The sequence below is a fragment of the Manis pentadactyla genome, chromosome 5 (assembly GCF_030020395.1).
Source record: "Manis pentadactyla isolate mManPen7 chromosome 5, mManPen7.hap1, whole genome shotgun sequence".
Lineage (NCBI taxonomy): Eukaryota > Metazoa > Chordata > Mammalia > Pholidota > Manidae > Manis > Manis pentadactyla.
Window position 1 is genome coordinate 132881884 of NC_080023.1, and position 27434 is coordinate 132909317.

A 27434-nucleotide genomic window follows, 5' to 3' on the forward strand; every position below is an offset into this window, starting at 1 on the left:
CCAAAAGCATTCTGGAAAGAGCACCGAGCTGTCCTTGGCATCTTGATCACATTCTTGCAGAAACAGAGGATTCCTTAGAAGTTCTGTGCTCATTACCACAACAGGACAGTCCAAGTGTGTCTGTGTTAGAAGATGGTGCTTGAGCCTTTCTGCCCAGCTGGCTGCCTCTTGGACCTGGGCCACCTGAAGAAGTGGCCTCTTGGCTGAACCCCATGAGCCATAGCTACCCTTTCCTAAGAAGGGGCTGGAGAAGTCAGCCATGACTCGACTGCAACAGAGGGATAGGTGCCCCAGCAGACAGTGGGCAATTCCTGAGTGCACTCCTACTGCAAGAGCTGCCAGATACAGGCACTGGGCTGTTCATCCTTTGTCAACTTCACTATCAATTCTCACAGAAATAGTGGAAGGTCAGAATGGTTGCTTCAATTTCACAGATAAGCAGAGGCTTAGAGAACCTATTTTGCCCAAAGCTCACAGCTCCTGAGCTGGTATTCAAACCCAGGAGAGCAAGACCTCAAGACCCAGGGAAGAGGTGAGGCTCTCAGATTTATGTCTGCTCTACATCCTTGGATGTTAGCCACTGAGCTGGGAGAACAGAAGATATGTCCACAGACAAATGGAAGTTCTAGGCCTGTCTGTCCATACCTATCTGCAAGGATAGAAATGTTCTACGGTCTGTGCTATTTAATACAGGGGCCATGAGCTGCATGCAGCTATTTGGTATTTGACATGTAGCTAGAATTTTTAATGGTATTTAATTTAAATTAATTTGAATAAGTTGCTATTGAATGTCCATATTGGACAGCACAGTTAGAGATATTGTGTACCAAAATCATTCAGAAAACAGAATAGTCACAGCCACCAAATGGTGGTCAAAGCGGCCTCCGGACAGGCCCTGGATGTGTTTCAGGCATGATCATCTTCCCTGTGGAATTTAGTCTGGAGTCAAGGGCCCCAGAAATTAAGCCCAGTTTCTGTAGTCCACAGGTAAGGAATTCAAGTATGCCTTTCCTAGGTCCTTGCTCTGTGACCAGCCAGCACAGCACAGCGAGCTCTCATTCACTCCTCTGTTGCCCCCCGAAGCCTCTCCTCTCCTCCCTTTGCCTGCGTCCTCCCTGCCAACACCAGCAGGGGCTGGGTTGTGCTCTTTTTAAACATCCAGACATCTTTTTTTTACTTGCAAACTGAGTCATTTCCTCACTTTTCATGGCTTTTAGTGTGCTTTATTCTTCTACACTTGTCATTCTGAGGAAGGCATTTTTTGATACAGGGAACAATGCCACTCACAGAGCAACAGCACCACCTCTCTCAACAACAGGGGCAGAAACCCTCTGTCACCACTATGCCTTGTGCGTGGCTGAGCCTAGAATCCTGGAGCTGCTCACCAAATCATGTTGGACTCCATTCTGCCTCATACCAAAGGTGACGGGCTTGCTAACATCGTATTTTCTGTCTTCTGACATCCCAGACACCATCCACCTATTAGCTGTAGGATGGTGTAGAAAAATATTGGGCTACAAGACCACATCAGCAAACAGGCTTCTTGGTATAGCAATTTCTGGTGACATCCCTGCCATGCCCTTTCAGGCCAGCCCTCCATAAATGCACATCTCCCAGAACATATGTGGCTGTGTCTGATCAGTGGGGCACTCAAAACTGGCGGTCTATTTGCATTTCTAGCTCACATGATGGCCATGAGCTACACTAACCTTTAAGAGTGATCCTTCAGAGGATTTAATAACAGCCACAGTAAGCTGTGAATTCCCTAGTTTGAGGATATAGGTTATGTAGGGCTATAGGGGTTTTGGGGGTGAAGGAAGGTGGTAATCTTATTTTAATTCCTTCCAGCTCAGCTTGGGAGCTGATTGTTAAGATTCTTGGTATGGCAGGGAAGGCTACCTTTACCTGCCCTCCCAAAAGAGAACAGACACATAACTTCACAGAATACCTTCTAGGCTCAAAGGTCTAAGGCTCTTTGGGCTGCAGTGAAGGTTGCTCATGTCCTCCCAGAATGACACTAAAAATGAGACAAGCCTTTGGACGTGGGATCAATGTGGCTGAGCTCCTGGACCCTTAAATGGGGCACACGTGAGGTCCAAGTCTCCACCAGGCAGACCCCAGAGAGCATAGAGTTGGCAAAGTATGGCCATAGGGCTGTCCTCATACAGTCTGTGAGCTAAGAATGGTTTTTATATTTTTTAAAGGGTTATCAAGATTTTTTTCATAAACTATAGACATAATATATGGCCTGTAAGACAGTGAAAATATTCACCATCTGGCCCTGGACAAGTTTGCCAACCTGTGGTCTAAACACAGGACCCTCATCTACCCAGAGGGCCCCGTTTCCTGTGATTTGGTGAACTGAGTCCCTGTAATTCCAAGTCCCCTTGATTCCCTTTGTATTTGTTCTTTCTTTAAATCCAGTAATAGTAGAGATAAAATGTTCTGTATCTTTGTGAAGAAAGGCACAGTAGATCTCAAATGTAACAGTTGATAAATATTCACTCCCTCCAAGAAGATCAACATCACAGGTGAGGATGTGGTTCAACCCATGTCATTACTATGCAGAAACAAGCTCCTGAGTAAAAACAAGCCAGAGAGGATTCCAGGGATCAAAGCGAAGGTGGCCACAGAACATCTTCACCCATTCTGCTCCTTCCTCAGTTTCCCCCTTGACAGCACCCACATCCACATTTGCTATCAGGACAGAATCAGGAGTGTTGCTGACTTTGACTTACCCTTTCCCGCTTGCCCTAGGAAAAGAATACACAGGTAGAAACGCACCTGAATAGTCCCCAGGATCTCACTTTCGAGTTTCTGAGACACCTGCCCTAAGCGTCTGGAAACCCCTCTGGATTAGAACCTAGAGAGGAAACGCGGCACCCGCCCCTGCAGAGCCACAGCCGGAGGAACAGCGGCCCTGCCCCCGCGCAGCCCCGCCCTTACCCGGCTCGGTGCAGTTCTTGCTGCTCCGGAGTCCCGCTTCCGAAGTCAGAGTGTCGTTCACCTGCATTAACTTCCTCCCCACGGTCCACTGTCTGTCTTCCCCTATGAGGTCCATGAAGTCAAGATCTGGGGAGAAAAAGGTCATAAAAAGATCACTAACAGTTGGGTTTTAGCCTTTGCCAATGCTGGGTGCCCAGTGTCATTTGATCAATCTGTTTATATCCCCTTGGGCCTTACACTGCAGCTCACCCATCCTGCCTACAACTTCCTGATGACTCCCTCTGGCTGCTGGAGCCTACTGGGCCTACAGAGGCAGTCCTAAGCCAATGACAGATAGGAAGTGATGAGCAAATACCCCACTGCCCCAGGGGGATGACTGCGAGGTGCATATTCTAAACTGGATTCCAGAGTCATCTCACTGGGATCATTCTCCAGTTGTCTACAGTGTAACTCTCCCAATAAAACACACATTTCCAGTCACTGCTCTTTTCTGTCTTAATTCTCTGCTCCCAGTAACATACTAAGAAATGTTTTAACAACCAACTCTCCAGGAGAAAAAGTCCTCGTTTGTAGCCATTGGCCAGTTTCCACAGTGTATATATTCCCATCATGGCCAGTGCCAAGCTACCAACTTGACCTCACTGCTCATGATTTGGGAGGAGATGGGCACAGTTAGGTCCACTGAGTCAGTATGCCTTGGTCCAGCCCACCAGCATCTACCCCCTACCAGTATTTCCCTGAACCACCCCGCAAATAAACTACTTACAATTGAACACTCGCTCAGGATCTGTTTCTGGGGTGTTGCCCAAGCTAGGATGCCATCTGAGCATGCACTGGCTCTAGGCCAGGGAATGCACATGACAAGATTTTGATAAACAAGAGATGAAAGCATGAAGAAGGGAAAAGTAAGTCACTAAATGTAACCGGGGATGAGCACATAGCAGCGCTGAGGTCTGGGGGGTGATGATGACTGTGGGGAGGGAAGTGCCAGGAGAAAGAACAGGGGCTGCAGGGCACATCAAAGGGGAGAATGGAGAACGCCTGTTAAGGACATGCTGAGTTTCAAGCGTCTGTGGATCATCAAAAGGCTAGTCTGCTGCCTGGCGTAAATGTGGTGGAGATACCGCGAGGAAAGAACCGAGCACAGGGGGCACCAGGAGAGGTGTAAGCAAAGACAAAGGGGCTTGAGACCTGGATGGGTGGGGCCTCCCAGAGCGGGAGAAAACTAAAGAGAAAGGGAATGGAAGAAGAAATCATCGGGGACCCGACATTCCCTCGGAGCAAGTAGAGTAAAAGATTCAGCACAGGACAATGAAAAGAGGGAAAAGAGCAAGGGCAGTGGTGCCACAGAGGGGCAGCCGAAAGATACTTTAAAGAGGAAGAATGGCCAATGACCCTGACCACCATGGACAAATCAAATAGCCCAGAGGAAAAGAAACAGAGCTGGGTATCCAGGGTCAGTGGGGGGTGGAGAAACAGCAAGGAGGGCTCTTCCTCTCCTGGCACCAAAGAGACGTGACCCGAGGTGGTGGCTGCCTCTTGAGTGTCCAGAGTTGCTGTGGTCAGAAAGTGGATGTAAGTACAAGGAAAGGGCCTAATTCATGGGCCCGGGACCTTCAGGTCAACTTCCTCCCCAGCCAGGGAGGGGCATCCCACCCGGACGCATCAGCGTAGTGTTCTGAAGTGTTCTAAAGGTCATCATACCATTCCTCTGTTTCCATGGTAATTTTGACTTCTCAAATGATTTACTGTCATTATTGAATCTGAACCTCACACCACCACTCGGGAAAGAAAGAGGGAGCAGAGAAGTTGTCTACTTTGCCCACTGCTCTCTTCCTAACACGGACTAACTGCTGCCTCAGAGTGGGTGCTCAGTAAGTCTGTGTCGAAGTAATTATTCCCACTTTGAGGATGGATAAGTAAGACTGGCGGGAATTTCTGGAAATCACAGTGCTTGTAGGCATCTTACCTAAGCCAACAGGACACATATGATACCAGCAGCCCATGCACTGAGGTCTTCCTCAATCAAACGGAACCTGCTTCCAGACATAAAATTATCAAGATATCTAACTACAACTCACGTATTTTAGCCAGGACAGACCCTGGATTTATGGTCAAACAAAACAAAACAAAAAAATGTGAAATCTAACTAAAACATTAACTTTACACTCTGAAAAACAAAAACCTGCATAGTAGCCACAAAAATCAGCTTAGCCAAAATTGTAAGTAGAATAACCAAAAATAACTTAAGGTTAAAGCAAGGCATTTTCATGCTCTGTTTAACCTGAATGGTTAATTCTGAGGACTGAGAATGGTGACAAGCAGAGAAAAAATTGCAAAAACTCTTGAAGAAACAAAAAGGTCAGTGGCCTTAAAATTCTGAACGAATAGTCCTAAAATGCAAATATAACACCATATTATCATAAACAATCTAAAAGTGTGGAGGAAGACATCCTGTTTGTCTCAGGCTGGGTTTCCACAGAAGCTGTCAAGACAAGGATTGGAGCACAGGTGGTTTTTATGGGGGTTATTCCAGGAAGCTCTGTGGGGGGACAGGGAAGGAAGTCAGTCAAATAGAGGGTGTGTCTCAAGTTAGTTTCCAAAATGGGCAAACTAGATCCTGACCCTTCTGGCAAGTTCTGGGAGCCAGTGTAGACATGCAGCTCAGACACCCAAGGGATGAGGGAGCTTGAGTATTTATACACCTGCTCCTGGTGTGCCATTAGTTGAAGGCTGTTCCCAGGGGACATTAATTCCCTGGCACTTCCACTTTGCCTCATGGGTGTCTAAGGTGGGCTCTGGTACCCAGAAAAAGCCCTTATATAATGAGTTGCAGGTGCTAAACGTTAGAAGTGCCATGGGCAGGGCACCATGGCATCTAGTCACCTGCATGAGATCTGAAGAGAGAGTGGATCTGAAGAGTCTGTGGATTAACAGACTAGCCATTCCGCTGTTCTCATAATCTGGGTCAAAGAAAAGTGCTTTGTGGTACCACAGTCCTAACATTCAGGAAGACTCCAAAGAATTGCAAAGAAGCAAGAGTGTCCCTTCCAGTGACTTCCAAAATTCTTTCTTAGGCCAAGTTTCCATGGTCCTGTAATTCTGAGAGAAAAGCTGATACCAATTATGATATGTAAAAATAAAGCCAGCTATTGTAGCAGAAAATTAGAGGATTTTTTTTTTTAACAAAATGATTCAATATCTTCAGGAATTAGAGAATTAAGGCAGCACTTCTGGATTCCAAAACCTACAAACTCTTACCTCAACAAAAATATATTTGACCACTCACCACTGATACACAACGCAGAGACCAGAGCCTGAGTGGGAGTCATTGAGCACTGAGTGTGACCATATTTACCCTATTTCATTTTCCTCAGAAAATTCTTGATGAAGCAGTTAGTTCTGGGAGCAAATAAGTCAGAGGCAAAATGATTTGTCTAAAATCAGAGCCAATCCATGGCCACATCAACCACCATGTAATAGTGATCACAACTCCCATTTATTGTCTATTACATGTGAAGAACTTTCCACTCTTCATGTTCTATCTTATCAGTCTTATTTTGAACTAACAGCTCCATTTGCAAATAAGGAAACCAAAGCACAAAGAGGTTAAAAGACTTGCCCAGGGTCCCACAGTAAGGAAAGAGGGGCAGAATGGGGATTTTAACCCAAGTCTGGTGACTCCAAAGGCCACATTCTTGGTAGATCCTTGGAAAGAATGAAATCCATCTGGTTACATTACTAAGCTACAGTCAGATCACCAATGGAGCCTACACTGTTAGGGGTTCCTCACTGGGTCTATTTCTGAGAAGGTTGTTCCCCCAGAAACAATTAGAAACAGTGATAAGCATGAGCATCACCCCATGAAAGTATCACAAACAAAAAATAAAATGGATCTCAACTCCCATTGGATGCATGACACCCCTCTCAGTGTGGACTTCTTTGAGACTAAGCTGGTCCCACCAGTCATGACATAGAGGGCCATACCGCTGGAATTCTGGAGGAGGGCCGAGCAAGGGCAGTGAGGAAGGCAGAAGGGATTTGGAGGACTGCCCACACTTGATTTTCTGCTGCCCTCCCCTAAGCCATCTCCCGGTTTCCTTGGACTTCTCTGCTACAGCAGAGGCTGCCCCAGAAAGCTACACTTGAGCAATGTCAACAAAAACACTTGGCCCCTGGCCATTGCATTCTTGGCTCCTCATCTGCCAGGCCCTGGAAGTTTCATGTTGGCCTAATTAGTCAGGGGAGGGGGTCGGGGGCATGAAGAAGGAGGCAGTGGGTTCACATGTCACATGACACCAAGAGAGGCAGCATGTATGACTGCAGGCTCCAGAAAGAGGGAACAGGAGTGGGCCGTGGTGATAGTGCAGGGTGCCTGCTGCAAGGGGAAGTTCTCAACTCGAGACTCAAGCCACATGCACTAAGGAAGGAAAGAAAGTGGAGGCTGGGTGCCAAGTTTCCATTACAGAGCTGTGTGCTCACCCTCAGCTGCTCTCCCCACTCCTTTCTCCTCTCCCTCTGCCTTCCCTTTCCTCCCTGTGACTGGGGCTTGGAGAGCCCAAGGATTTCGGACATTGACAATGGATTTCCTCGGGGGCCCCAGTTCCATCCTGCACCCTGAGATGACACACTTTCTCCTGTGGGCACCCTTGCCCCACAGAGCTTTCACCCTCCCACATACTGGTCCCAGGCCCAGTGGAGAGGTGGGCTCTCTGCACTCGGAGGGCACTCACTCCTCTGGACACGTGGGCAGGCAGCAAGCAGGCCGCTTTGCTGCAGCAGTATCCTCACGGTGCTGCCCGGCCCTTGCTCCAGGCCCAGGGGCCTCCCAGGCTGTTGCTGTTGCTGACAGGGTTAAGCAGCCGAGCTGGGACTCAAGTCCAGATCTGACTCCAAAGTCCAGGTGTGCGTGTCCCACCTTGTTCTGGAGCTCCAGGCACCCAGGGGGAGTGGCCTCATGGGCTCAGCAGGCTCACTTTGAGAGGTCTTGTTAACTTTCCCCTCCACAAGAGCTGGAGCACTGCATTTCTTCTTGAAAACTGGGTTGCAGAGAGCCACCATTCTGGAACACCTGGATGATCAGGGCAACAGTCCCCGCGTACAGGTGAGGAAACTGAATCTTGAACACCTCATGCAACACTGAAGAAACAATGTCCAGAAACTTCAGTTTCAGAGCAAGAGACAGAGCCAATGGCTGCAGGGACTGACTGGCTCTCCAGGCTGGCTCAGCGCTCCTCACCAAGGCTATAAATACCCCACCCTGCAGTTTACACAGCTGTCTCCACTCTGTGCACCCCGGGTCTTCACCCCAGGGTTGAAGGTCAGGTTTGCATTAGCCCACAGCCAGTGGACCGCCTTCGGCAGACTCCGTGAGCTGAGTGAAACTACCCCCTAGCCCTGCTCTCCACGTGGCCTCCTTCCTGACCCCACCCCAGAGTCTCACCCTCTGTGGGTGTCAGAGGAGAGCAGCAAAGGCACTGGCTTTCTGTGTGTGGATTTTCAGCGGGTTTTTCTGCAGAAAGAAGAGTGTGTCTCTGCATTGTTCTTGGTCCTTGGAAAGGGACATAAACCATGGAGAGCTTGTGAGCTCTCCAAAACCAGGAGAGGAAGAAGCCAGGGGCTGAATGGGCTGTGCACTGGTTCCCCTCATTACCTCAAAGCTTCCAGAAAGACAGAGAAGAGCAGACCCAGAGAAGTGGGAGCTGGGGGAGGTCCCAGACTCCCTTCAAACTTCTCTCTCGAGCCATTTACACACCTGGTCCAATGGCGGAGAGCCCAGAGGGGAAGTCAGATTCTCCTTCTCGTGCACCATGACCAGGCTAAGGCAGTCACCCACAGCAGCAGCACCTTGCTCACTGAGCTTACCCCTTAGCCCAGCATCAGGCACAATACCTCCACTGCAGGAGGAAAACTCAGTTCACGGTGAGGTTTTTTGGTCCCTCCAATGAGCTTCTCATTCACTCAGAGTGGAAGAGGGACACAGCCACTCTGGGCCACCTGCCTCAAGAGGTGGGCACTGCACTGATACCCTGTCCTCTGGAGGTGCCTGCACAGAGTGGGTGGTCAGCCGCAGCATGGGCATCTCCTAGGGGCTCATTACAAATGCAGATCCCAGGCCAGGTGGGTCCAGAATGTGCACGGGGCATGCTGGGGTCTGTGCTGCTGGGCCCAAGGCACAGTCCTCCCCATGCACATGCAAACAGAGTCTACCATGCAGCGGGATGGTCCACTGCTGGGCTCAGGGGAGCAGGGCAAGCAGAGGCCCTGGGTGAGAAAGGAGAGCAGAGAGCTCATAGCAGGCTGCTGGGGCTCCAGGCTGTGCCGTGGGGTGTGTGGTGTTCAGCGGTATCTTGCATCTGGGGTAACTGCAGACTCCCATTACAAGCCCCATGCATATGCACCCACAGGAGGGGACAGGAGAGGCCCTACTCTGGCTCTCTCTCTCCTCCCTGTCTACAAGCACCTACAGCTGCGCAGCCCACACACCCACCCCAGGCCTGCAAGCACTGGCTGAGCCTCTGCAAGAGTAGCTCTGGGAACAAAAGCCTGCCCAAAGCCCCCAGCCCAAAGTGAGCCAAGAGTGGGAACCGGCCCCAAAGGCGGATTCTGGGTGTCAGACAAAACAAGGCAAGTCTGGCTGTGAGAATCTGAGGCAAAGGTGGGGGAGCCCAGACAGCCCCCGCTGCTTCCAGAAGGAAGCCCTTCCTCCAGGCAGCTGTCCCTGACCTTCCAGGCCCTCCTCATCACAAGCCCACAGAGGAGGAGCAGTTCTTCAGAACACACAGTACAGACAGAATCACAACCTGACCGTCTACTGCACCTCCCAGGTCCCCACCAGTTTGTAAGCTCCAGGAGGCCCCAGGCTGCTTGTGTTTTTCTTCTCAGTGTGTCTCCCTGGCCTGAAACTCAGTGGATGCTCGACAGCCAGAGTGTCATACTGTTTCACTGAAGCCACCACCTGGGAAGGACTGGGGAGTAGTCACCAAATCCCTGGGATCCCCAGGTGGTCCTATATCATTCCTCAGGCTCATGCCCCTTGATAGCGAGTTAAGTTTAATGATAGGCCCCAGAATTTTAGTGGCACACCCGAACCAGAGTCTAGGCTTTTGGGGTTCCTGGATAAAACTGTTTGCATTGGAGCCTTGCCACTTGCAGCATGATCCCTACACTGGCTGTGTGAGCACCTGGGAGCTCATTATCAATGCAGAGTCTGAGGCCCCCTCAGGCCCACAGCATGAGACTCTGCATCTACACAGGTGACTCACATTCACACTGAAGTCTGAGAAGCTCTGCTGCCCCATGTTTACTGTTTATTCTTAATTCACTCACAGACACTGTTATGTGTGCTTCAAAGTTCCCAGTACCCTGCTCAGCTTGATCTCTCCATCTCTGAAGTCTGAAATCCAGGGACCCCTCAGCGCCCGCAGGAACTGGAGAGGCCCCTTGCTGAGCAGCACATGAAGCCCCGGCCAGAGACCAATGCTTTGGCCTCTAAGTGCTGTCTGGCTGCCCTGACACTCCTCCTTCCCTATCTGCCTCACCAGCTCCTTTGTCAAGTTCCTTTGAAAGGCTTGAGAAGGTCAGGTCCCAGCAGCCTGCTTGCAGACTCTTTTCAGAGCAGCTCCATTTTTCTTCATGGCCCTACTAAAGAAAACAAATGGGTTTGTTCCCAGGACCCAGAAGCTGGGCTCATGGTCACAGGAAGTCATCATTTTGGACATTTGGTGCCAGATCTGTCACTAACTTCGGGCTGTTGGAGAAACTGAATCACTTTATCTCAGGGGCCGTATCTGAGAATTGAAAGGCGTGAATGATCTGAACTTTAAGGTCCCTTGAGCTTGGACTTTTAAATCTAGGGTATTCATCTGACCAGAGGCTGGTAGAGTCCCCTGGGACATGTGTCCCCATCCTTCAGACTCATGCATTCCAGGAGGATGGGCTCCATGACACATTGAAGAGTGGGAAGAAAAGATGAGAACCTTCTCATCTGTACCACATACCAATCTAAAAATAAGAAAAACATGCATTTATTTACTATTTAAAATACAGGTTGACAGGAGCCCCCATAGTGAGTCCATGTACCAGCACACCGAATAACGAACGTAAGGGCCCAACAGGGGCCTGACAGAAGAGTTCAGAATGGACACGGAGCCCTTCCTAGCTCACTCACTCTCAGAGTGTCCACCACGGTGCCCCTGACATGTGCTCAGCTGAACAGACTTGAGGGTATTATTTGAAACAGTAGAATCTTTGCACTATTTGAAATGAGATGAGGGCATGAACATGAAATCTTTTTATACCGTACATTGATGTCCACTGATTACCTTTCGGCAAATGATTTTTTTTTTTAACTCTTGAGCTTAAAGATGAATTATATGTTTCTCTCTTATAACTATACAAATATGCCAACCTTTTATAAGAAGACATGTGGCCACCAGCTAAGTATTCATCTAGCAGATATTTTCAGAAAAAAAGACACATGGACACATGCTCTTCAAAGGTGACATTTTAACAACCGGGTGAAAAAATACCTACTTTGCTAAAGAAATTTGTTCTATTTGAAAGCAAATATCAAGAAACTGCTTCCCCACCACCACCACCAGAATGATAAAAATCAGCAGAGTCTAAAATAGTCATATTTTCCATCTCAAAACTTGGAAGCAGAATAATAACATCTAATTAAACACTTCCCACACAAAGCATTTCAATGGGTTTTGACCGATTTATTAAAAATATGAAAATATAATACCTCCTGAAAAGTTGCAAGATTAATCAATTGAAACCAGGAGAAATAGGAAGATGGGAACAAAAGTCTTCGTATAACTGGTGAATAAAACTCAAAAGTAACATCTTGATTGAGTTGGTACAGCCCACTATGATGCTTTTTTTCCATCTGGATTTATGTATAATGGTGAATTATCTATTTCACGTAGGACATCCATTAAACACCGATATTAAACTGAACCTCAAATTCATTAAAGGAAATAGACCTTCAATGAGCTGTATTTCAAAGTATGGAACTAATATTTTCAAAAATGATTTAAGGATATTCAATCATGTCCTCAATAAAATCATATTAATAGAGCAAAATAATATTTACAATTATAATACTTTAGTGAAACTGACATGTCTTATTCTAGTAACAAATAATTATTTTTAAATGGTTTATTTCATTTTCATTTTCTTCCCCTGAAATCTATGTTTCTCGGTATATAAAAATCAGGGATGGATTCAGATTTTGTGGGATCTAAAGTTTATATAATGTTGGAGTCCCTCTTTATAGCAGAGAAGTTTGCAAATACAAAATTAGGTACAAGGCTGAAGTATAAATGCATACACAGTATGTATTACAGTATAAATTATTTCAATTTCTAAATACATATCCATTCATAAGAAATTTTGGAGATCACAGCTTCAGATGACACATTTCATTCCAGCCACACATGTATGTTTCTTATTTGCTCCATTAGACTGGAAAGTACCTGATGGCAGCAATTTTTTCATATTGGTCCCCAGTACCTACACAGAAGAGGGATTCAGTAAATCCCCATTGGGATTTTTTTTTTTTTAACTGCACTGGAGTTTGGTACCCACACCTCTGTTCTCCCAACAACCCTTTCCACTAATTTGATCTACTTTACACTTTCATTTGGGGAGTGATGACCCCTTCCCATGCCTACTCATCCTGATCTGGGTGGAACACCACTCACCAAAGGCCTGGCCAATCAGAGCCCCACACCTTGCAGGCTGTGATGATTGGTTCTGAGATGTGCCCATAATTGAGCCAAGCCAATCAAAGCAGAGCTCCCAGGAGACAGACTCCCCCTCTCTCTCCCACTGTGCTTGAACCTGAAGAGCATGGAGGTTTGGGTTTGAAGAGTGCAGCCAGCACACAAAGTTGAGAAGAGCCAAAATAAGAGCCAACACAAGCCCAGGTCCTGAGCACAACACTTTTCAGCCCCTGAATACTGGAAGCCAGACTAATCATGAACTTTTCATGAATGTTGTGACGCATTCCCCTTTTAGCCTGAGCCAGTTCCTCTGTAGTAACTGACTCTTCAGTGCTACACGCTCACGTTTTATCCCGTTCATGGAAAGTCTTGTGGACTCCAAAACAGAAACCCAGTCAGGCTCTTCCCCAAACCTCTCTGCCTTCATCCTCATTGTGTCCACTGAGTGCCCTGCCCAGCAGAGAGCTCTTTGTTTGCTCTGCATAAAGGTCCCTCATCCTGTCATGAACACAGAGTCTCCCAATGCTTCTGTGGTTCAAAGTAATGAAGCTATGGGAACACCAGGAAAGTTGTGTGGGAATTAAGGCAGCTACAGAGATAAGGAGTTCGAGTACAGGCTGCAAGGGGTGGATGCTGGCCAGTGATGGTGGAAAGAGACAGCCTATGCACAGTTCTCCAAACACCCTGCCAATCTGGGCCAGGGGACAGCCAGAGGCTGATCCAGTCAAACAAGCAAAGGCAGCAAACGTCATCGTGAAACTGCTGTAATGCTTCGGATCGCAAGGCAGAGTTTGCCCCTTTGGCAGGTGTCCCTGTTTGGGTTTCACGAAAACCAAGTCTGAGACAAAGACCTGGGTGTACTTAACTTATCCTGAGGAGGATGGCAGGAAGGAGGGAGGGAGGGAATGTGGAAAGCATGAGAGAGAAAGAGAAACAGAACATGTGAGGGTGCACTGTGGAGGCTGCTTCCACTGGAGAGCACAGCACAATCCCAGTGGAGGGCAGGAGTGCACCCAGGATGCCTCCCCAAATTTCCCACCTGAAGGATGAGGGCTGTGACTCTTGGCACCCACTAGTGAGGTTGCCACAGGGGCATGAACTCCCCCAAATTCTGGGCTGCATTTTTGAGTGGGCCAAGCCAGCTCCCATCTTCCTGGGCCAGGAAGCAGAAAGACACATGGGCCATGCTTGAGGAGACACCATCATTGCAATGGGGATCTGACCTGAGCCTGCAGTTGCGGCTGGATCCTGAGGAGGGGAGGGGGTATCACATCTTGGAAATATTGTCTCTTGAAGCAAGTGGGAAGATGTGATTGGCCCAGAACCATGGACACATAGATTTTCTAATATGTTCCTCCTCTCTTCTCTCCCCTCACTAAGGAACCTGACGCCAGATTTAAAATATCCTCTTGATGCTTCCCAACGAGAAGGATGGGACTGAAGAGAGGTCTGGCAGTGTGGTCCAATTAGACTCAAAGCCACTTCATTCTTCTCTTTCTGACTCTTTGGCCCACCGCTTGCACCTTTGCAGGTTGGAAACTGAATCTGGCCATCAGAGAGTAACAAGGTTGAGTGGAAGGAAAGATGGGATTCAGGCCTCTAGAGTTTCAGGCCTGAGTTCAAGAGCCACTAACAGGAAGGGCAGACAGGAGAGGGCACCAGTTCCTCACCCGTGCCAGAGAGCAACCGTCCCCCACCACCACCCACAGGAAGCCCTCCAAGTGCATTCCTGCTGATTCGGAATTTGCTAAGGAATCAGGCTTTTGCTTATTTTCCAGTACTAACAGGAGTAGACTTCAGTAACTCCCCCATGAAGCACTCATTGAAAAGGGCCACAAATATTCAGAGGCCCCACTACATGCCTCTAGCCAAAGGCTCCTGGTCCCACTCAGGTCAGTCTGCTCCTTGCATGCCTGTCTGCACCCATCCCTCTAGCCCACATACTGCCTTCAAAGGAAGACACATCAGGCCAATCCTCTCTGAATTCTGACAGAGACTCATCGGTCACAGCAACCCCCCACCAAGATCAGGAAGTCATCTGACAGGGAGCCAGAAAGAAAAGAGAAAAGTAAAAGGCCTTTTCTATGATTTCTGTGAAGGAAGTAGGAAATAAGGGAGAGGAGGTCAGCAAAAGGACACACACACACACACACACACACACACACACACACACACAGGCTGAGAAGGGGTGATCGAGCAAGGGAACATAGGAGCATGCCCGTCTCTTCTGGAACTGCATACAAGCTGCTCGGTGGTAGAAAGATGGTGGATGACAGGGTGAATGGGCCACAGACACAGTGGGTCAGATTAGTCAATGTCCCTTGTAGATATGGACACTGTGGCCTTAGTCTCAAGACCCTTCCACTCTTGCCTGTTGCGTAGCAGCAGGAAGTTATGGAGAAGGATTAGCTTGACCTCATTTCAACGTCAGGAATCAGCCATTATTTTAACATGGCCAAAAGAATCCGTTCAGGAGTGGCAAGTGGCTCTATGGGTCAGTGAGATAAGAGTTGCCCACAGTGGCCTGATTCAGGTCAGTGAGATGTGAGGGGAGGTTTTCTGGAAACTTTTGGGAAGAAAGTCCTCTCACTCCACAGAGAGAGCAGCTCATACTGTATTTCTCTTCTTCTGTATGAAGAGGTGATGCCTGGAATGACTGTAGCCATTTTGCCACCATGGGGGAAGCTGGCCATGGGATGAAGTTCACATAAGGAAGGGAGGTAAAGGAGAGAAGGGAACTGGGTCCCTGATGACATCACTGGCCCACGGAGCATACCAGCATACTTTGCAGAAAAACCCTCCAATAATTCCCCAATGCACCAGGCATTCTGAATTGTTTTCTGTTTTTGACAGCATGAAGTATCCTGACTAATGTATCAGATTAAACCTTTTGTTACAAGTATCATCATCAGAAACATCAGACTTTGCTTCAAATTATTGTTCTGCACCTTCTATCTATGTGACCTTAATGACTGGGTGAACCTCTTCCTAGAAACTGGCCCTATACACAGTGAACTCTTCCACACATTACATTAGCCATCTGTACACAAAATTTTTTAACAGAGGTGGTGAAAGTTCCTCACAAAGTCCTCATCCTCTTGTCAAGGATCCACCATCCATCAGGTCAAATGACCGGCACTCTGGAGCATGAGCAATGGCACTCTTCATGTTGTCACTCACTCCCTTGTTCCCCATCATAGCAGCCTAATAGCAGGCTCGAGTGTCCCTGAGTCCTAAACAGCAGCAGACAAGGACAGAAAAGGAAGAGGAATCCCTGGAATAAACTTCCATCTCTCTAGGAGGAGTCCCTGCCTCAGAAAAATTCAGAGAAGCCACAGAAGGTACTATGAACTCTATAAGGAGCCCAATGCATGTGGTGAGCTAAGGATGGGTTGGAGGTTCTGAAGTGCTGTAGAAAGCCTTTGCAGGGCCACCCAGATGTGCTCTCCAATCAGAAACACATGGCATCTGTGACTGGGGCTGACCATTCTCTTTGATGACAGGCATGAACTGTGTCACTACTGCCAGATGACACGTTGGAAGTCACTGAGCATGAGGGCCTGTTCATCCATGCCAGAGGCAGTCACCTAACAGGAGGGCAGAGCTCCAATACCGTGTCCTGTATGGCAAGGATGCCCAGAGGCCTTCTCCAAAGGGCTGCAGGGGATGCACTCTTGTAGCTTCAGTCTTTCATGGGAAGCGATAAACCAGAAAATTCTCATTTGCCGAGGCAAGTGCAGCAGCTCTTGCCACAGATGCATGCGGGGCATGCTCAGGCTGTGATCTGAGAAACTTTTTATCTCTGGCTCTTCTTTCTTAACTTTATAGTAACTACCAATCTTGTTACTACTGTTTCTAAATACAATACAAATGTACCTTCAGCAGTATAATAAATGGACCTGCTGTGAGCATTTTAACAACACCCCCCTCACAGTGCTGGGCACTGTTCAAAGGTCTATGTGTACCTGTATTCACATATTTGCCACCACGTGTGGCCCACCTCATGCCAGGCATTGTCTGGGGTACTTTGACTGCATCTTGATACCTCATTTAATCTTACAACAGCTTTGTGAGGTGGGTGTTGTTATTCCCATTTCCCAAATGAGAAGACAACAGCTTGGAATCCAGGCCAGCCATTTGTCAAAGATCACAAGCTGTGTGTCCAGGCCCTGACTTGGACTAGACTAGAGGGAGTGCTTGTCCAAGGTCAGCTTTGGGACTGTCCTGGCAGAATAAAGGTGATCCCCTCAGGCACAGAGGCTTTGCAGCAGCATAGCCTGGTCCGCCCTGCCCCCCAGCTCCCACCCCAGGAAGCTGGCCTTCACCTTTACCTGCCTCCAACTCAGGGCTCCTGGATCCTCACCTCAGCTCCACTAGGATGCTGTTTTGCATAGTCTTCCACTGCTCATTTCTAGCAGAGACACAGGAAGGGCAGGGCTGGTTTTTTTTTTAAAGGAAATCATGAATCATTAAGAGTTTACAATGGCAAAAAAAAAAAAAATTTTGCAAATATGGCCAAATGACAATGGTGGAGGCGAGGTCATGAGTATCTGAGTGTTCACTGTACAGATCTTTCCACGTTTCTTTAAGGTTGAACATTTTCATAAAAAATACTAGGGGGAGATAAAGTTGCAGGAGGTCCCAGAGGTACGTGAATTAATAACATCCCCCTTAGACTATCCAAGAGTGATAAAAAAAAAATTATTGCAATGTGGCCGAGACCCATGCGCACAAGGAGCTCCTCCAGATGGGGCTGTCCCTGTGGCTGCTGTGTGGCCACAACACCTCAGTTCCAAAACACAGTGGGGTGCTGCCCCTCAGTAGTGCCCTGCTTCCAAGACTGTATCTACTATGCCTGAAAGGCTCTGGTGACCACACTGCCACCATCAGAGTAGCATGGTACCTTTGGTGTGGTCAAGTGCATGACAAACACCCATCACTGAGAGGAGAATCTCCTGGCGGCGTGCAGTGGGTGGAAGCAGCCCGTTCCAGAACCCGCCCTCGTTAATGCCGAGACTCCACTCCTGACACATCCACGTGTCAGAGGCAGGTCACCCCACTGCCTCGCTGCCTTGCCAGCCGCACACATGTTTCATTTCCTCTTCCAGAACCACAGCCTGACTTATCTTCTCATCAGAGGGCTTTGGAGGGCTTCCCCTCAGTAGCAAAGCTGTATCAGCAAAAAGGCCTCTCCTGGGAGACCCATGAAATAACTTGGCTCAGAGGCAAATTTTCTTTAAGCAGCTGTATTTGCGGTCTCTTCTCCGAATATCACCATTACCAGAAAACCTACCTGACTCTAATTTCATTGTGAAGCAGGCCCTGTCCCTGAGCTAATGCTGAAATGGAAATCTTCTGGTAAAATGGCGTGTTTCTTTGCCAGGACGCAAATCACTCTTGATTTCTATAGACACTGGCCTTTGTTGAACCCTTGAAAAACCTCTGTGTCTTCCTTTTCCTCTCTGGTGATTTCTGGAAAGCTCATACTTAGAGGAAAAACTACAGGAAAGCATTCACTCTTAACATCTTCCTCATCATTACTGTTTCTGTTACTATTTCTCTGTGAATACAATTATTCCAAAAGCATCCCAGGAACTAAAGACATTTGCCTTGCTCCCTGGAGGAACATTAAAAGTGGCTCTTACTGCAAGCTCTTGCCTCCCCATGTCCTTGCCCAAACTTTGAAATGAGTGCAAAGTGCTCACCACACAGGAAACAGCCCTTCAAGAGATGTGGGATGACAGCTGGTGGGAGCAAGTGTGACAGGGGCACCAGGCCCCAGGAGCTGGCGGCTGGGCCTCCCCAGGACTGGGAACACTGCACCAGTTGTTTAAATGAAACCAGGTAAAAAGTGAGGTGAAGGAATTTAGGGGCAATTTGCCAAATGAGGACTTACCCAAATGCAGGTATGGAAGACCACAGAGATTGCCAAGGGCCTGTAGCCCCAGGGCTTGGAGGCTCTCCCAGCCTCAAGAAGCCAGTTGAAGGAGTGAAGGAGAAAGACCCACCTCATAGTAGAAACACAAGCCATGTCCAGGGACCGCTTTTTTTTGCACTCTGATACCTCCAGTTCTTGCAGGAGGCAAGTCTGTCCACACAGTGATATACCTGGGACTTCTGCATTTCCCCTCAGTGCCCAGCAGAAGGCAGGTAAGAGAACGGGAAGTTGATGAACAATTCCCATAGGAAGATGCCTGCCAAGATCACCTTCAGCCCACCTCAGAGGTGAGACTGGGGGCCAAGGTTCGTGATTTGATGTTGAATCTTTTGGGGAATAAAAGACACTCTTGTGGTCTCTGGCTGAGCCATAAGAACGTGAGAAATCCAGGCACACAAGCTTCTGTTAAGCCCTTTTGCCAGCCTGGGATTTACTGCCTGTTCCTCTGGGCTGCAGTGGTCCTGGTGCCAACTTTCCAAGTGGAGGATGGATTGAGGAAACTGTTACTCAGACTCAGATTGTATATTTTAAAACAGTCCTGTCCACAGTTATAGATGGCTGTGAGTGGCTCTTGGGGACAGGAGAAAGTGACAGTCCCAGCTCTTGGCTCATCTTTTTTTTTTTTTTTTTTTTAAATAATTATTTTTTATTGAAGGGTAGTTGACGCACAGTATTACATTACATTAGTTTCAAGTGTACAACACAGTGGTAGAACATTTATATACATAATTCGAGGTTCCAGCTATCACCCTACCAAGCTGTTACAATATCTTGACTATATTCCTTATGCTATACATTACATCCCGGTTACTTATTTATTTTACCATTGGAAGTCTGTCCTTTTTTTTTTTTTTTTGTGAGGGCATCTCTCATATTTATTGATCAAATGGTTGTTAATGACAATAAAATTCTGTATAGGGGCGTCAGTGCTCAATGCACAATCATTAATCCACCCCAAGCCTAATTTTCATCAGTCTCCAATCTTCTGAGGCATAACAAACAAGTTCTTACATGTAGAACAAATTCTTACATAATGAATAAGTTACATAGTGAACAGTACAAGGGCAGTCATCACAGAAACTTTCGGTTTTGCTCATGCATTATGAACTCTAAACAGTCAGCTCAAATATGAATACTCATTTGGTTTTTATACTTGATTTATATGTGGATACCACATTTCTCTCTTATTATTATTATTTTTAATAAAATGCTGAAGTGGTAGGTAGATGCAAGATAAAGGTAGAAAACATAGTTTAGTGTTGTAAGAGAGCAAATGTAGATGATCAGGTGTGTGCCTGTAGACTAAGTGTTAATCCAAGCTAGACCAGGGCAATAAAACATCCACATATGCAGAAGATTTCTCTCAGAACAGGGGGGGTGAGGTTCTAAGCCTCACCTCTGTTGATCCCCAATTTCTCACTTGATGGCCCCCCTGCGACTGTGCCTGTCTTAGGTTGTTCCTCCCTTGAGGAATCTTACCCGTCTCTGGCTAACCAGTCATCTTACGGGGCCATACAGGGAAATGTGAAGTTGGTAAGTGAGAGGGAAGCCTTATTGTTTGAAAAGGTTAGCTTTTTACTTCTTTGCATATTTATGCCCTGTGGCTTCTATGCCCAGCATTTGTCTTGAGGTATCTTTACCACTGAGGAGTTATGATACTTGGTAAATTTGATATGAGGCACGAATTCTATTTAAGGGTTGTAATTAGGAAGGAAGAAGAAAAGCTATAGAAGTAGCAGGCGGAAGAAAACATGGGAAGATTGATTATTTCTTTGACATATCTTCTTGTAGAGTAACTTCAGCATATATAGGTTTTAAGCTACTACTTAAATTGCGCACACACATTAACATAATAGGAGTATAGTTACATAACCAAAGCATATCTGTAATTACCAGCCATCTCCAGTGAAACCAAGAAAACCATTAAGGCACCTTAGGCATTTGTGAAAACTTATCTATGATATGGTGGATATTGTCCAACTGAACTTGAACAGTCTGAGAGAAATCAGACAAATTAAAACAACCCATTCCTGGGGACTGTTCACATGCCATATGTTCTTTTAACAGTAAATAGTCTGTAGTTGTAAGAGTTTGGAGCGCTACAGTTTGTACTTCTCCAAATTCTTGGTTGAGTTCCAACAGTATAGATCCAGTCAAATTTGTTGTTTTACTGTATGCACAGGCCAGCTTAGATAGCTCCTTCCTCATTCCCATGGCAAGTCCAGTAACTGGTGGGATGAGTGCATCTACAGCTGCAGCAGTGCGTGGATCTTTGTTGGGGTTTTTTGATGATCATCTTCTGGCATGAGTCTTCCAGAGAGTGCAGATGTTGGAAGTTCTTTTTCACGTCGTATCTTAGTTCATTTTCAGGGTAGCCCAATTAGGCTTTGATCTTCTGTATAAACGCAAACAGACCCTTTGCCTACACTTTTATATGCCCTTTATACCCTTGTGTAGAACTCATTGGAGGTTACCACACAGGAACTGCCCTTTTTTTTTTTTTTCCTTTGTTTTTGGTATCACTAATCTACACTTACATGACGAATATTATGTTTACTAGGCTCTCCCCTATACCAGGTCCCCCCTATAAACCCCTTTACAGTCACTGTCCATCAGCATAGCAAAATGTTGTAGAATCACTACTTGCCTTCTCTGTGTTGTACAGCCCTCCCTTTTCTCCTAACCCCCCATGCATGTTAATCTTAATACCCCCCTACTTCTCCCCCCCTTATCCCTCCCTACCCACCCATCCTCCCCAGTCCCTTTCCCTTTGGTACCTGTTAGTCTATTGTTGAGTTCTGTGATTCTGGTGCTGTTTTGTTCCTTCAGTTTTTCCTTTGTTCTTATATTCCACAGATAAGTGAAATCATTTGGTATTTCTCTTTCTCCGCTTGGCTTGTTTCACTGAGCATAATACCCTCCAGCTCCATCCATGTTGCTGCAAATGATTGGATTTGCCCTTTTCTTATGGCTGAGTAGTATTCCATTGTGTATATGTACCACATCTTCTTTATCCATTCATCTATTGATGTACATTTAGGTTGCTTCCAATTCTTGGCTATTGTAAATAGTGCTGCAATAAACATAGGGGTGCATCTGTCTTTCTCAAACTTGATTGCTGCGTTCTTAGGGTAAATTCCTAGGAGTGCAATTCCTGGGTCAAATGGTAAGTCTGTTTTGAGCATTTTGATATACCTCCATACTGCTTTCCACAATGGTTGAACTAACTTACATTCCCACCAGCAGTGTAGGAGGGTTCCCCTTTCTCCACAGCCTCGCCAACATTTGTTGTTGTTTGTCTTTTGGATGGCAGCCATCCTTACTGGTGTGAGGTGATACCTCATTGTAGTTTTAATTTGCATTTCTCTGATAATTAGCGATGTGGAGCATCTTTTCATGTGTCTGTTGGCCATCTGTATTTCTTTTTTGGAGAACTGTCTGTTCAGTTCCTCTGCCCATTTTTTAATTGGGTTATTTGTTTTTTGTTTGTTGAGGCGTGTGAGCTCCTTATATATTCTGGACGTCAAGCCTTTATCGGATGTGTCATTTTCAAATATATTCTCCCATACTGTAGGGATCCTTCTTGTTCTATTGATGGTGTCTTTTGCTGTACAGAAGCTTTTCAGCTTAATATAGTCCCACTTACTCATTTTTGCTGTTGTTTTCCTTGCCCGGGGAGATATGTTCAAGAAGAGGTCACTCATGTTTATGTCTAAGAGGTTTTCGCCTATGTTTTCTTCCAAGAGTTTAATGGTTTCATGGCTTACATTCAGGTCTTTGATCCATTTTGAGTTTACATTTGTATATGGGGTTAGACAATGATCCAGTTTCATTCTCCTACATGTAGCTGTCCAGTTTTGCCAGCACCACCTGTTGAAGAGACTGTCATTTCGCCATTGTATGTCCATGGCTCCTTTATCAAATATTAATTGACCATATATGTCTGGGTTAATGTCTGGATTCTCTAGTCTGTTCCATTGGTCTGTGGCTCTGCTCTTGTGCCAGTACCAAATTGTCTTGATTACTATGGCTTTATAGTAGAGCTTGAAGTTGGGGAGTGAGATCCCCCCTACTTTATTCTTCTTTCTCAGCATTGCTTTGGCTATTCGGGGTCTTTGGTGTTTCCATATGAATTTTTGAATTATTTGTTCCAGTTCATTGAAGAATGTTGCTGGTAGTTTCATAGGGATTGCATCAAATCTGTATATTGCTTTGGGCAGGATGGCCATTTTAACGATATTAATTCTTCCTAGCCACGAGCACGGGATGAGTTTCCATCTGTTAGTGTCCCCTTTAATTTCTCTTAAGAGTGACTTGTAGTTTTCAGAGTATAAGTATTTCACTTCTTTGGTTAGGTTTATTCCTAGGTATTTTATTTTTTTTGATGCAATTGTGAATGGAGTTGTTTTCCTGATTTCTCTTTCTGTTGGTTCATTGTTAGTATATAGGAAAGCCACAGATTTCTGTGTGTTGATTTTGTATCCTGCAACTTTGCTGTATTCCGATATCAGTTCTAGTAGTTTTGGGGTGGAGTCTTTAGGGTTTTTTATGTACAGTATCATGTCATCTGCAAATAGTGACAGTTTAACTTCTTCTTTACCAATCTGGATTCCCTGTATTTCTTTGTTTTGTCTGATTGCCGTGGCTAGGACCTCCAGTACTATGTTAAATAACAGTGGAGAGAGTGGGCATCCCTGTCTAGTTCCCGATCTCAGAGGAAATGCTTTCAGCTTCTCGCTGTTCAATATAATGTTGGCTGAGGGTTTATCATAGGTGGCCTTTATTATGTTGAGGTACTTGCCCTCTATTCCCATTTTGCTGAGAGTTTTTATCATGAATGGATGTTGAACTTTGTCAAATGCTTTTTCAGCATCTATGGAGATGATCATGTGGTTTTTGTCTTTCTTTTTGTTGATGTGGTGGATGATGTTGATGGACTTTCGAATGTTGTACCATCCTTGCATCCCTGGGATGAATCCCACTTGGTCATGGTGTATGATCCTTTTGATGTATTTTTGAATTCGGTTTGCTAATATTTTGTTGAGTATTTTTGCATCTACGTTCATCAGGGATATTGGTCTGTAGTTTTCTTTTTTGGTGGGGTCTTTGCCTGGTTTTGGTATTAGGGTGATGTTAGCTTCATAGAATGAGTTTGGGAGTATCCCCTCCTCCTCTATTTTTTGGAAAACTTTAAGGAGAATGGGTATTATGTCTTCCCTGTATGTCTGATAAAATTCTGAGGTAAATCCATCTGGCCCAGGGGTTTTGTTCTTTGGTAGTTTTTTGATTACCGCTTCAATTTTGTTGCTGGTAATTGGTCTGTTTAGATTTTCTGTTTCTTCCTGGGTCAATCTTGGAAGGTTATATTTTTCTAGGAAGTTGTCCATTTCTCCTAGGTTTCCCAGCTTGTTAGCATATAGGTTTTCATAGTATTCTCCAATTATTCTTTGCATTTCCGTGGGGTCCGTCGTGATTTTTCCTTTCTCGTTTCTGATACTGTTGATTTGTGTTGACTCTCTTTTCTTCTTAATAAGTCTGGCTAGAGGCTTATCTGTTTTGTTTATTTTCTCGAAGAACCAGCTCTTGGTTTCATTGATTTTTGCTATTGTTTTATTCTTCTCAATTTTATTTATTTCTTCTCTGATCTTTATTATGTCCCTCCTTCTGCTGACCTTAGGCCTCATCTGTTCTTCTTTTTCCAATTTCGATAATTGTGACATTAGACCATTCATTTCGGATTGCTCTTCCTTTTTTAAATATGCTTGGATTGCTATATACTTTCCTCTTAAGACTGCTTTTGCTGTGTCCCACAGAAGTTGGGGCTTAGTGTTGTTGTTGTCATTTGTTTCCATATATTGCTGGATCTCCATTTTGATTTGGTCATTGATCCATTGATTATTTAGGAGCGTGTTGTTAAGCCTCCATGTGTTTGTTAGCCTCTTTGCTTTCTTTGTACAGTTTATTTCTAGTTTTATGCCTTTGTGGTCTGAAAAGTTGGTTGGTAGGATTTCAATCTTTTGGAATTTTCTGAGGCTCTTTTTGTGGCCTAGTATGTGGTCTATTCTGGAGAATGTTCCATGTGCACTTGAGAAGAATGTATATCCTGCTGCTTTTGGATGTAGAGTTCTATAGATGTCTATTAGGTCCATCTGCTCTACTGTGTTGTTCAGTGCTTCCGTGTCCCTACTTATTTTCTGCCCAGTGGATCTATCCTTTGGGGTGAGTGGTGTGTTGAAGTCTCCTAGAATGAATGCATTGCAGTCTATTACCCCCTTTAGTTCTGTTAGTATTTGTTTCACATATGCTGGTGCTCCTGTGTTGGGTGCATATATATTTAGAATGGTTATATCCTCTTGTTTGACTGAGCCCTTTATCATTATGTAGTGTCCTTCTTTATCTCTTGTTACTTTCTTTGTTTTGAAGTCTATTTTGTCTGATATTAGTACTGCAACCCCTGCTTTCTTATCACTGTTGTTTGCTTGAAATATGTTTTTCCATCCCTTGACTTTTAGTCTGTACATGTCTTTGGGTTTGAGGTGAGTTTCTTGTAAGCAGCATATAGATGGGTCTTGCTTTTTTATCCATTCTGTTACTCTGTGTCTTTTGATTGGTGCATTCAACCCATTAACATTTAGGGTGACTATTGAAAGATATGTACTTATTGCCATTGCAGGCTTTAATTGCGTGGTTACCAAAGGTTCAAGGTTAGCCTCTTTAGTATCTTACTGCCTACCTTAGCTCGCTTATTGAGCTGTTATATACACTATCTGGAGATTCTTTTCTTCTCTCCCTTCTTGTTCCTCCTCCTCGATTCTTCATATGTTGGGTGTTTTGTGCTGTGCTCTTTCTAGGAGTGCTCCCATCTAGAGCAGTCCCTGTAAGATGTTCTGTAGAGGTGGTTTGTGGGAAGCAAATTCCCTCAGCTTTTGTTTGTCTGGGAATTGTTTAATCCCACCGTCATATTTGAATGATAGTCGTGCTGGATACAGTATCCTTGGTTCAAGGCCCTTCTGTTTCATTATATTAAATATATCATGCCATTCTCTTCTGGCCTGTAGGGTTTCTGTTGAGAAATCTGACGTTAGCCTGATGGGTTTCCCTTTATAGGTGACCTTTTTCTCTCTAGCTGCCTTTAACACTCTTTCCTTGTCCTTGATCTTTACCATTTTAATTATTATGTGTCTTGGTGTTGCCCTTCTTGGATCCTTTCTGTTGGGGGTTCTGTGTATTTCCGTGGTCTGTTCGATTACTTCCTCCCCCAGTGTGGGGAAGTTTTCAGCAATTATTTCTTCTAAGATACTTTCCATCTCTTTTCCTCTCTCTTCTTCTTCTGGGACCCCTATAATACGGATATTGTTCCTTTTGGATTGGTCACACAGTTCTCTTAATATTGTTTCATTCCTGGAGATCCTTTTGTCTCTCTCTATGTCAGCTTCTATGCATTCCTGTTCTCTGATTTCAATTCCATCAATGGCCTCTTGCATTCTATCCATTCTGCTTATAAACCCTTCCAGAGTTTGTTTCATTTCTGCGATCTCCTTTCTGGCATCTGTGATCTCCTTCCGGACTTCATCCCATTTCTCTTGCGTATTTCTCTGCATCTCTGTCAGCACGTTTATGATTCTTATTTTGAATTCTTTGTCAGGAAGACTTGTTAGGTCTGTCTCCTTCTCTGGTGTTGTCTCTGTGATCTTTGTCTGCCTGTAGCTTTGCCTTTTCATGGTGATAGGAATAGTCTGCAGAACTGGGACGAGTGACGGCTGGAAGGACTTCCTTTCTTGTTGGTTTGTGGCCCTCCTCTCCTGGGAGAACAGCGACCTCTAGTGGCTTGTGCTGTGCAGCTGCGCGCAGACAGGGCTTCTGCTTCCTGCCCGGCTGCTATGGAGTTAATCTCCGCTGTTGCTGTGGGCGTGGCCTGGCTCGGGCAGCTACTCCAAAATGGTGGAGTCGCGTTGGAGCAGGAGCTGCTGGGAGGCTATTTATCTCCGTAAGGGGCCTCCCTGCTCCCTGCAGCCCAGGGGTTAGGGTGCCCCGAGATCCCGGATTCCCTACCTCTGGATTAAGTGACCCGCCCTGCCCCTTTAAGACTTCCAAAAAGCACCCGCCAAAACAAAACAACGCCCACCAAAAAAAAAGAAAAAAAAATTTTTTTAAGTAAAAAAAAAAAAAAAAGTTTTTAATTAAAAAAAAAGGTGGTCGTTCGTTTTTCTTTATTCTCCGGTGCACGCCTCAGGCCTCTGCTCACCGGTCGGTCTTTCTGCCCTGTTTCCCTAGTATTGGGGTCCCTATCCCTTTAAGACTTCCAAAAAGCGCTCGCCAAAACAAAACAGCAAGAAAGCAAAAAAAAAAAAAAAATGGTCGCGCGCTTTTCTTATGTCCTCTGTCGCCCAGCCTCCAGTGCCTGCTCACTGTTCTTGCTGCCCTGTTTTCCCAGAATCGAGGGCCCTGCACTCTGGCCCGGATGGCTGGGGCTGGGTGTTCGGCAGCCCTGGGCTCCGTCTCCCTCCCGCTCTGCCTGCTCTTCTCCCGCCGGGAGCTGGGGGGAGGGGCGCTCTGCTCCCGCGGGGCCGGGGCTTGTATCTTACCCCCTTCGCGAGGTGCTGGGTTCTCTCAGGTGCGGATGTGGTCTGGATATTGTCCTGTGTCCTCTGGTCTTTATTCTAGGAAGGGTTGTCTTTGTTATATTTTCATAGATATATGTTGTTTTGGGAGGAGATTTCCGCTGCTCTACTCACGCCGCCATCTTCCGCCCCTCCTCCTCTTGGCTCATCTTAACTGACTCTGTGCATCCTTCCAGAATTTCTCTTTAAAACCCTATT

At 45.9% G+C, this 27434-nt stretch overlaps 1 protein-coding gene across 1 annotated transcript in view; it reads right to left on the reverse strand.

The window, feature by feature from the left end:
* The window catches only part of SLC24A3 (solute carrier family 24 member 3), a 464546-nt gene that overhangs the window by 386300 nt on the left and 50812 nt on the right, over positions 1-27434 (reverse strand). Inside the window, exon 2 of the mRNA XM_036892190.2 lies at positions 2947-3072. Coding sequence (XP_036748085.2) covers positions 2947-3072 — 126 coding nt within the window. The remainder of the gene's footprint in view (positions 1-2946; positions 3073-27434) is intronic.